The sequence below is a fragment of the Orycteropus afer genome, unplaced genomic scaffold (assembly GCF_000298275.1).
Source record: "Orycteropus afer afer isolate SDZICR_OR568_19922 unplaced genomic scaffold, OryAfe1.0 scaffold00002, whole genome shotgun sequence".
NCBI lineage: Eukaryota > Metazoa > Chordata > Mammalia > Tubulidentata > Orycteropodidae > Orycteropus > Orycteropus afer.
In genome coordinates this window covers 2,225,582-2,237,029 of record NW_006921589.1, presented here as the reverse complement: position 1 = coordinate 2,237,029, position 11,448 = coordinate 2,225,582, and the positions used below count along the sequence as shown (strand labels likewise).

General features: G+C 41.1%; 1 protein-coding gene across 1 annotated transcript in view; it reads left to right on the top strand.

Annotated features, from left to right (window-relative positions):
- Nucleotides 1-11,448, top strand: part of NYAP2 (neuronal tyrosine-phosphorylated phosphoinositide-3-kinase adaptor 2) — a 367,433-nt gene that overhangs the window by 268,172 nt on the left and 87,813 nt on the right. Inside the window, exon 4 of the mRNA XM_007955564.2 lies at nt 4,728-4,937. Within this exon, the coding sequence (XP_007953755.2) occupies nt 4,728-4,937 (210 nt within the window). The remainder of the gene's footprint in view (nt 1-4,727; nt 4,938-11,448) is intronic.

The following is an 11,448-nucleotide window of genomic DNA, read 5'->3' as shown; positions in this document are numbered from 1 at the left end:
TGGGGCAATCTACTTCTGTAGTGATATCTTTCGGAAACCCAAGGAGGGGTCCTATGAGTCAGACCTGACTCAAAGGCAGTGGCTATAGCAATTATCTAAGTGCAAGGAGCTCTGGTAGCATAGTGCCTAAGGCACTTGACTGCTAACCAGTCAAACCCATCAGCCACTCCTTGGAAGGAAGGTTGGGCAATCTACTTCCATAGTGATTGTTGTTGTTGTTATGTGTCATGGAGTCGACCTGACTCATAGCGACCCTTCCTTCGGTTGAGGCAGCATCACTACAGAAGTAGATTGCCCCGTCTTCCTTCCGAGGAGTGGCTGGAACCGCCAGCCTTCTGGTTAGCTAGCAGTCAAGTGCCTTAGGCACTATGCTACCAGAGCTACTACCAGAACTCCTTCCTGAGGAGGGATCGCTTGCTATGAGTCGGGTCTGACTTGATGGCACTTAACAACAACAACAACAACAGTCTAGGTGCAGACATATTCAATACATTCATAATGGACAACCAGTTAAAATTTATTTAAATTAATACTATCTTTTATTTGTGTGGGAATACCTAGTTTTAAAATATTTTAAAAGACAGCATATTATTAAAGTAAAATGTAGGGAGTTAGGCAGCTGATAGTATCTCCATTGTGTAGTTAAGAAAAATGAAGCTCCAAGAGGAGAAACCAAGTGTCCAGGCACATGGGTTCCCAGCCAGGGCCGAGAGGGTGGGGCTTGTTGGATCCCTTATCTGCAGCTATACACTGCTTTAGGGCTTGTTCTCCCTTCTCGACAGAGCCAGGTAACCAGGAACAAAGTGTGCTCTGGGGGGTTATCACACTGGGGAAAGTTGAGAAGCATTTGAATCAAAGTGTAAAGAAAATAAAATACAGATTCTCCTAACTATTTCTGTGACTTTTCTCACTCTAGCTTTTCTCAAACATTTCTGTTTGAATTAAACTTTTAACCTGGTGAACTTTGTAACTTAAGATGACTAGATGATCAGAATTCTCAAAATACCATTAGTTCCATTGTCACTTTAACACATTTCTAACACTCACCCAATTTTCCTATGCCCTCGGCAATGCTGTATTTTCTACACACATCAGAGGATGCCTGAGGAGATGAGAAAAGCACTAAATTAATTAAATAATTAATCAAATACCTCTTGAGCCCTGTTATATGACAGACAATGTGCTTGCCACTAGCTGCACCAAAATGGAAACAAACCAAAACAAAAAGTCAAATACACTTTCTGTCTCTAAAGAACTGAGGGCCTTTGGGGGAGAGCAGATACATATAAGGGTGTGATAAAACAAGGTCAGTCCAGAGATAATCTTTGTGTGTGTGTGTGTGTGTGTGATTTGGGTGAAAATTACAGAGCAAATTCACTTTCCATACAGCAGTTCACATACACTTTGTCTCATGACATTGACTACAATTTACCACAATGCAACAGCTCCCCTCCCACTTCCTCCCAATAGTTACCTCTTCCCTGTGTTCATCCCTCCATGCACTCCTGCTTCCTGAGCTGTCTCCCTGTGCAGCTCTTCTTTCTCCGATGATTGTTCTCTCCAAGGAGTGTATCTACCTCAGGTAAATGTTCAACTCATATGTCTGTCTTTTGTTTGGTTGGAAACCCAAGGTGTCGGTTCAATTCCAGACCTGACGGGCAGCTAGGTGCCATAGTCTCAGTGGTTCCACCAGGCTCTATCAGACCAGCAAACCTCATCCCCCCCAGTTTTTTTTTTCCAAATGACTTTGAGTTTTGTTCCACATTGTTCTCCCTCTCTATCCAGGGTTTCCTACATAGATCCCCCTCTGAGTAGTTGACAGTAGTAGCCAGGCACCATCTGGTTCTTCTGGTCTCATAGTCATATAGGCTGCCGATCGCATGGTGTACCAGTCACTAGGACTCATTCTTTCCGTGAATCTTTGGTTTTCTTCCTTCTTCTTTGCTCTGGACAAGGAGAGACCCATCGTTGCATCTAGATGGCAGCTTGCAAGCTTTTCAGATCCCAGTTGCTACTCACCAAAGTAGGAGGTGGAACAATGAGCTTGATGTCCCCTGTGACTATGGTCTCGAGGTTCAACTACTTGGTCCCTCTGGGTAGCTGGCTGTGACTAAGAAGTGACTACAACCTTATCCCTTGTCAGCTCTACTACACATGTGGGAATTCAGATCATACAAATACACTTATAGGACCATTGTCTGCCAACCCTATACATGGTCTTGGGTATACTCCCCGCTTCATAGACCTACCTAATAGTTCAGTCTGTCCACCCATCTATCCACCTGTATACCCATGTTTGTCTTCAATGACAACGCAGTACTGTGTGTGCAAAAGGGTTCATCTTTGTTGTCTGTACCGCCCATGTACCTCTCTATGTCTTCCTCTTCCTCAATGCCACCCTGTTGATCACTCACATTTGGTACATTGTCCTTCTCTTCACCCAAATCAGTACTTATCTCTACCCATATAACAGTGTTCCTTACCTTCCCCTCATACCCCTGGTACCCAACAAAGAAAATTTCCTTCCATAGATAAACCTTTCCTTGACTTTTACAATAATGGACTAATAGAATATTTGTCCTTCTGTGATTGACTTCTTTCACTCAGCATAATGTCCTCCAAGTTCATCCATATTATGTGGTGTTTTGCAGATTCTAGGTTACTTTTTAGGGTTGCATAGTATTCCATTGTGTGTATATACCATAGTTTGGTTATCCATTCCTCAATTGATGGACACCAATTGTTTCCATCTTTTGGCTATTGTAAATAGTGCTGCAATGAACATGGGTGTGCATATGTCTGTTCTTGTCATGGCTCTCACTTCTTTAGGATATATACCTAGTAATGGAATGGCTTGGTCAAATGGTATTTCTAATTCCAACTTTTTAAGGAATCACCATACTGCTTTCCACAGTGGTTGTACCATTTTACAGTCCCACCAGCAGTGTATGAGAGTCCCAATCTCTCCATATCCTGACCAGCATTTGTTATTTTCTGTCTTGTTGAACTTTGCTACTAGAGCTGGAGCAAGATTGTTGTTTTGATTTGCATCTCCCAGAGATAATCTTATGGGTTCCAAGTGACACTTATGGCATGGTGATGGATGGGGAAGATGTCAGAGGATACTTAACTGGCTCAATACAGTTAGTCAAGCAAAGACAAGACACAAAGGTACTGAACACCGATGAGGAGATACCTATAGAAAACAGCATGGTTTTTGCTGAGGCTGGAATGAGGAGAAAGAAGCTACAATCTATTTAGTATTCTTAGAGTACAACCTTGACCATGGAGTAAAGAAGTTAGTGAGGAACGAGAGAGTGAAATAAAGAAGAATCTCTTGGGCCATATTGAGAAGCTTAGACATTATTCTGTGGATAACAGGGAGCCTCTGGAGGGATTGTAGGCAGCAGCACATCATAATAAAGTTTACATTTTAAGTAGGTCACTTTGGGAGCTCTAGTGGTGTAGTGCCTAAGGCATTTGACTACTAACCAGAAGGCTGGCAGTTCAGACCTGCCAGCCACTCCTCAGAAGGAAGATTGGGCAATCTACTTCTGTAGTGATACCACCTCAGAAACCCAAGGAGGGGTCGTTATATGTTGGATCTGACTCAACAGCAGTGAGTTTGGGTTTTTTTTTTTGGTTTTGGTTTTGGCAGCTTTTGGCACATACAGAGCTTATGTGTTAGGAAAGCGAGGACAGAGTCAAAGAGGTAAGGTGGAGTCATTCAAAAGGGTGAGAATGTGAACCAGACCAATGGAGGTAGAAAGGACACAAAACAGAACAGGAATAAAATCTGCAGAATCCACTGATGGCTTTGGGAAGTAACAGAAGAAAGGGAGTGTCAAGGATGGCTAACTGCTTCGAACTTTAAGTTCTATCTGAACAGGGAAACCACTAGCTTCATAAAAAGTGCCGTCAGCTTATATGAGACATGTTAAGTTTGTGGTTGGCGTGGGGCACCCAGGTGGACTCCTCCGATTGCAATTACATAAATGAATCTGAAGCTCAGGAGAGTGATCCAGGTTTTAGACAAAAATATTGAGAAATCACTTAGCATACAGATTGCCAGGCAGAGGCTGGAAGATGGTTAAGATCACAGAAAGGGAATTAAATGGCACAAGAAGTACAGTGGACTAAGGTAGAGGAAGAGAAGGTATAAATGCCATAGGAGTGGTAGAAGAAATATAGCACAACACAAGAAGGGGGTCATCAAGTAAGCCAAGAGAACTGAAGACATAATAAAAGTAATCAAGGTTGTCAGATGAGGAAAAAGTACCTTCCAGATGGGTAGATGAAAAGGCACTAGGTGATTTTAGCAAGGGTTCTTTTAGTTGAGTGGTCAGACTGAATCCATGTCACAGTGGATTGAGGAGTGAATAAAAGATGAGAAAGTGCAGAGAGTGCGTGTCAAGGGCTCTTTAACAAGTTTCCTTGAGGATGAGCACAAGAGATTGGTAACTAAAGAAGACACAAGATTCCCTGTGGTTCTCTATTTGCAAAGAGTACACTGCATTTCACAGTGATATGAACCTACACATCTCAGAAGAAAACCTCCCATGTGATCTATATCCCTTTTATATTTAAATGTTATAATGTCAAACACAAGTCTAAGTTTCAAAAAAAATATGGAAAGCATTTTAGAAAATCATTCTCTAGCTGTTACAAAGGAATTTGGGAAGAATTTGATGTTTGTTTAATGGAATGTAATTCTGGTTAATCCGTAGAATCGACAGATGAGCTGAAAGTCCGAAGCCACAGCACGGAGCCAATACCAAAGCTGGACAGCAAAGAAAGAGGGCATCATGGGGCATCTTCCTCCAGAGAGCCAGGCAAAGCTCAGGAATGGGACGGAACACCGGGGGCACCCGTGGTAACCAGTCGACTGGGAAGATCCTCTGTAAGCCCCACTTTGTTAGCAGGAAACCACAGTTCAGGTAAGAGGTTTAACAGTCTCCCAGGACCTAATTCCTGATATTTTCATAAACTGGTATCATGCAATTGTCAGTTAGAGGATCCCAACCATAGATAACCCTGCCACTATTTATAGCCAAAGAAATCTAAAAAAAAAAACAAAGCAAAACAAAAAAAAAGAGTAGGTGTTGAGTCAATTCCAGGGCTCGAGTACCCCATGTGTATTGGAGTACAACTGTGCTCCCCAGAATTCCCAGTGGCTCATTTTTCAGAAATACATCACTAGGCCTTTCTTCCGAGATGCCTCTGCATGGACTTGAACCATCAACCTTTCAGTTAGTAACTGAAAGAATTAATAGTTTGTACCACCCGAGGACTCCCCTCTACTCAAAGACACGGTATAAATAGCCCTTCACATAGGTGCCAAAGGATGTGACACTACACTGCACCATGCCAGAAAGCGCAAGTCACCTAGAAGAAAGGTTGGAGACTTGAGTCCACCCAGATGCACCCAGGAAGAGAGGACTTAGGAGTTACTTTTGAAAAATCAGCCACTGAAAACTCTATGGAGCACAGTTCTTCTCTGACACATATAGGGTCTCCATGAGTTGAATTTGACTCAACAGCAACTGGTTGTTTAAGACAGGTAGAATGTATTTCAGTTCCAACCATAGGAGGTCCAATAAGGACTTCAAGACTTCTAACTTGAGTGACTAGAAGGCCAATTCCTAAAACAGAAATAGCTATTATAAGCTGTGGAGCAATATTTAGAAGAGCAAGTCAGGACTTGATTTTGACTCTCTTAACTTGGAAGTGTTCTGGCACAGTCAATTGAGAAGCCAGTGAGCAGTTGTAATCATAGGTCTGGAGCAAAACAGATTTAGTGGAATTAGACAATTGGAGACTTTTGGAGTGGCTCAAACTTGAGACTGAGGATCCTAACCAACAGACATTTCAAAGTGTAGGCAAGGGGAAAAGAACCTGTGCAATAAATGAAACTGAAACAATTAGATGGTGCCACAATTAAACTTTTACTGAACACATTTTGACATGAACATTCTAAGAAATTCAGAGAATAAAAAGAATTTATACCACACTTTCACTTTTTTCCCTGCAAACTCCTGAAGTGGCTCTTCTGCTTTACAGCAGCTAACAGCTGTTCTCCTGAGTCTTTCAACTCTGTTTGTAGAGCAATTGTCTACTGACCAGAAGAAATGACATAGCTATATTTCCCCCCTTACACACAATAGATAAAGGCAGAAGACAAAAATTATTCTTGTTAAATTCTTAATTATGAAATGTTTTTATCTTTATTAGAACACATGGAAAATGTAGTATAGAGGCAGAGGCACATATATGATGTTGGTGCAAAAGCATTTCCTATGTAAAAGTGGAAATTTTTACAGAAACACTCAAATGAACCATTAGAAGAAATCAATGTTTCTCAAATACTGCAGTGTTATTGTGTTAGACTGGGTTCTCTATAGAAACAAAAAACAGCAAAGCTTATATATGTATATAAAGAGAGAGAGAAATTTATCTTAGGAAAATGGCTCACAAACGTATAGAAGCTGGCAAGTCCAAAGTCCCTGGAGCAAACGTCAGGCTGGAGGTTTTTCCTAGCTTCTGCAATTGCAGGGGCCAAGAAGCTCAAGGTTGGCAGGCAGTACACTGGCTGTTGACTCCAACGAATGATGAATCCAAGATCTCCAGGCCAAACGGTGGACTGCTCACTCACAGACAGTTGTAGGCAGCACAGCAGAATCCCGATCCACAGGAGAATGTCTCTCTTCCCAGGATGTCCCTGGATATCCTGGAAGCAGGCCACACCCCTAGGGAAACTCCCCTTGAAAAGATTGGCCACTCAGAACACAGTCATCTGATCCCATCATGGGAACAACCACACAGAACTGGGGTCCAGCCAAGTTAACACACAGCTCCAACTATCACAGTTATCTACGGAGTCTACCTTTCTACCAGTATTGAGGAAAAAGAGAGAGAGAGAGAAATTCTTATAGTGATGGTAGCTTTTATTTTTCTGAAGAGGAAAAACCTCAAAGGTGCTAGTTCTATACTAGAAAATGTCATAGTTCCACTAGTAAATTGTATAAAATGGAAAATCTAAAGTTCACTTATCTTCAGTGTTTTAAATAAGCCATGCATGACTTAAGTAACATTTGAGTGTTCTTCAGTAAGACAGACTTTGTCCAGAACAAGCAAGTAACTACATAAAAAGAGCACTTTGGGACTTGTTCCCTTTGAAAGAGAAGAGAATTTGTGAGTATTTAATGTTTTCCCCTCTCTTCACACTTCATTATTGTCTCCTTGCCACTGGATCGCTGGACTACTAAGCCCTTATATCCTACCCAGAAACGCTAGGACTGTAACCTGTAGCCCTCTTCCCTAACCAACAGAAGTACTCAACTTTACACCTAACACTCAGAGAAGATTCTACCTAGGAACCTCTCTCTGCCACCTTCCGGTTGCTGGCTCTCTCTTCTCTCTTCTCCCTCCCAACTCTTATCTTCTCTCTCTATCTCTTTTTCTTTCTCTGTCTCTCACACACACATGCCCACACACATGCACACCTCCCCCAACACACAAACTTCTATCAGTCACAGACTATTACTTCACTCAAAGTAGTTTAGCCACTTGAAATGGTTGTTCTCAACAGCTCTGTTGAGGAATGGAGGAACTGCTGAAGTAAAGCAAATGTGTCAGGAGATCTCGATTCTAATTAACGTTGCCACTGGTTGCTGAGGTACTTTATTAAAGTCACTGTTGTTTAGTAAATCAGAAATTCCCCAGAGGGTGATTCTTGAAGGCAGTGGAGGACTGGGACCCAGATGTGTGTGAAAGTAATGGGAAAAGGTGGGGACATTATACAAGTAAATGCGGTATTCACAAAAATTTGGAGTTTAATCACTGAATCAATCAACAAATACTTTTCACACATCTTCTACCCAACTCTATTACGGTTTCTGTGGGACACACACACATGATGCTCTCGTAGGCAAAGAAAACATGGTTCCTGCCACTCAAAGATCTTAATATGTTTCTTTGTGAAACAAAATTATTGGACAAAAAATTGTTCAATTATAATTAAATTGATTATTATTGCTGCTGTTTACTGTTTGTTGTTGTTGTTAGGTACCATCGTCTTCTCTGACTCATAGCGACCCAAGGTGCAACAGAAGGAAACACTGCCTGGCCCTGTGCCATTCTCACAGCCTTTGCCATGCATGAGCCATCATTCCAGCCACTGTCAATCCATTTCATTGAGGGTCTCCCCACTTTTCACTTACTCTCTACTTTACCAAACGTGATCTCCTTCTCTATGGACTGGTCGCTTCTGACAATATGATCAAAATACATGCCATGAAGCCTAGCCATTCCAGCTTCTAAGGAGCATTCTGGCTGTACTTTTTCCAAGACAGATTTGTTTGCTCCTAGAGCAGTCCATGTGTTTTCCATATTCTTCACCAACACCACAATTAAATTACAACAATTCTTAATTGGTCTTTGTTATTCACTGTCCAGTTTTCACATTCATGTGAGGCTATTGAAAATACCATGGCTTGGATCAGACTCATCTTAATCTTCAAAGTGCTATCTTTGTTCTTTAACACTTTAAAGAGGTCTTTTGCAGCAGATTTGCCCAGTGCAACGTGTCATCTGATTTCTTGACTGCTTCTTCTATGGACAATGGTTGTGGATCCAGGTAAAATGAAATCCCTGAAAGCTTCAATCTTTTCTCCATTTATCATGATGTTGTTATGGGTCCAGTTATGGGGATTTTTGTCTTCTTTATGTTGAGGTATCAGCCATACTGGAAGCTGTAGTCTTTCATCTTCATTAGTAAGGACTTCAAGTCATAGTCACTTTCAGCAAGCAAGGTTGTGCCATCTGTCAATGCAGGTTGTTAATGAGTCTCCAGGAATTGACAGAATACCAGAGATCTCAAATGGATGCAATGCTGGAAGTGCTCAGTCCTTTATGCCAAGAACTTTGGAAGACAGCTACCCAGCCAACTGGCTAGAAGAGATCCATATTTGTGCCCATTACAAAGAAAGGTGACCCAACAGAATGTGGAAATTATAAAACAATATTATTAATATCACACACAAGTAAAATTTTGCTGAAGATAATTCAGAAAGGTTGCAGCAGTATATTGACAAAGAACTGCCAGAAACTGAAACTGGATTCAGGAGAGGGTATGGAACAAAGGATATCATTGCTGGTGTCAGATGCATTTTGGTGAAAGCAAAGAATATCAGAGAGATATTTATACATGTCTTACTGACTATTTAAAGGCATTTGACTTTGTGGATCATGACAAATTAAGGATAACATTGCAAAGAAAGGGAACACACTTAATTGTGTTCATGAGGAACACAAGGAACAAGGGGATAGTGCATTTTTAAAATCAGGAAAGGTGTGAGTCAGGATTGTATCCTTTTACCCTACTTATTCAATCTGTATGCTGAGCAAATAGTCTGAGAAGCTGGGCCAAATGAAGAAGAATGCAGCATCAGGATTGGAGGAAGACTCATTAACAACCAGTGATATAGACTATTTACTATAGTTTTTAAGTCATTCAGAATAGAAAATTAGTGCAGACTTGAAAAGTAATAGATGGTTTAATGGGAGACATTGGGTCATAAACCAGGATTATTTGAGTCTTTAAGAAAATAATTTGCATGATGATTAATTGAGTAGAAAGATACAGGGAAAACCTTCCAAGTGAGCTAACACAGATGAAGAAAGGTTTGAAGCAAACCTCACCTGACTTGACCTGCCAGGTCAGTCTGACTGTAGAGGAATTTTGGGCTGTAAGCTCAGAGGGGAGATACTGTGGAGGACCTTGACTCCCCAGCAAAACAATATCAAACACACTCATCCCCTACCCATACACATGTAACAAAATTAATAGTGTAAAATTTAAATTGGATCAAGAATGAAAACCCTATATATATGGAATGATCTTAATAAGACATTAGCTTTGCGTTTTGGACCTTCTGTAATCTGCTGTTCTGAAAAGGTCTGCCATGAAATACAGACTGAAATGCCAAGGGTAAGCAGGTCATCCTAGTGAGTGAAATAGAAGAGGTGCCCGCCTTAGAAATAGACGTGTTTAACTTGCATATTAAGCACTTAGAAATGTTCACACCCACAAGGAATATGTGTTCTCTAGTTTTTCTTGTAACTTGAAGAATATAATGGATTGAGTTGAGTCTTCCAAAAAGTTGTATGAAGCCCTAACCCATGGTACCTGTGAATGTGACTTTATTTGGGAATAGAATCTTTGAAAATGTTATTAGTTAACAGGAAATCATACTGGAGTAGTGTGGGTATCACATGTCTATTTGGATGAGGGGAAGAATGATATGGAAAGAGTCTGTGACCAGCATGGTGACATGGGGGAAAGGAAAGACACTGAAATGTATACAAAAGATACAGACAACAGAGGCAAATACTATTACATACAAACATTGCAGTATCATTTGCACCAAATACCAGGCTATGGATTAAAACATGTGAGAAGAGCAGGTGGGAGTAGGTGAACAAGAATACACCCTAGACCAAGGATAGATTTGGCTGAAGATAATCTTACATATGCACTTATCCTACAAAATTACCCACATACATTACAGAAGCAACAGACAACAGGGTTGGAGTAACTTCTCAGAGACAACCAAACATCTTGTGAGAGCGAATCACCAGGCCTGGGGGCTTGGACCATAGTCTCGGGGGACATCATGATCAACTGGCACATAGTTGATAAAAATTTTGTTCTACAGCCTAATTTGGTGAGTAGCAACTGGAGTCTTACAAGTTTTCACACAGCCATCTAAGATGCAACTATTTGTGTCCTCTCGTCTGGAGCAAAGAAAAGTGAAGAAGATCAAAGTTATCTGGAAACAATTAGTCCAAAGATAAGAAGGATCCCGAGGACCTCAACCTTCATGACCAGAGACCAGAACTAGATCATGCCTGGCTACCAATGCCAACTACTCGGAAAGGGATCAAATCTGGAGATCTGGATGGAGTAGGAGGAAAAATGTCCAACAAAATTAAAAACACAAAAATAACTAGAATTGCTGGTCTGAGAGAGACTAGTGGAACTCTGAGACTATATAGCCCTTTCAGGCTATAGAAATGGACTCGCTTACAGGGATTGGCTCTCAACCCAAAAGTAGAAAGACCTACAAAGAGAACACCTACTCCAGGTTGATGCACCCACCTACTCCAAGGGGATGCACCCCTTGGATCAATCAGCCATAAAACACCAGAGGGGTAGCACTCACATAGAGGTAGCACTCACATAGGTAGCACTTACGTAACACTCACTAATATCTGGACAGACAGAAAGGCATAGATGAGAAGAGCACAGTGAGGGGGTGGTCACAGAGGGAGGAGGGAAGGAGAGATTTTTACTGTTGGGTAATCGGGGCATGAACTTTTTAAAATATAAAACAAGTTATGTAAATTTGCACCCAAAGCACAATAAAAATTAAAAAAAAAAAAAAAAAA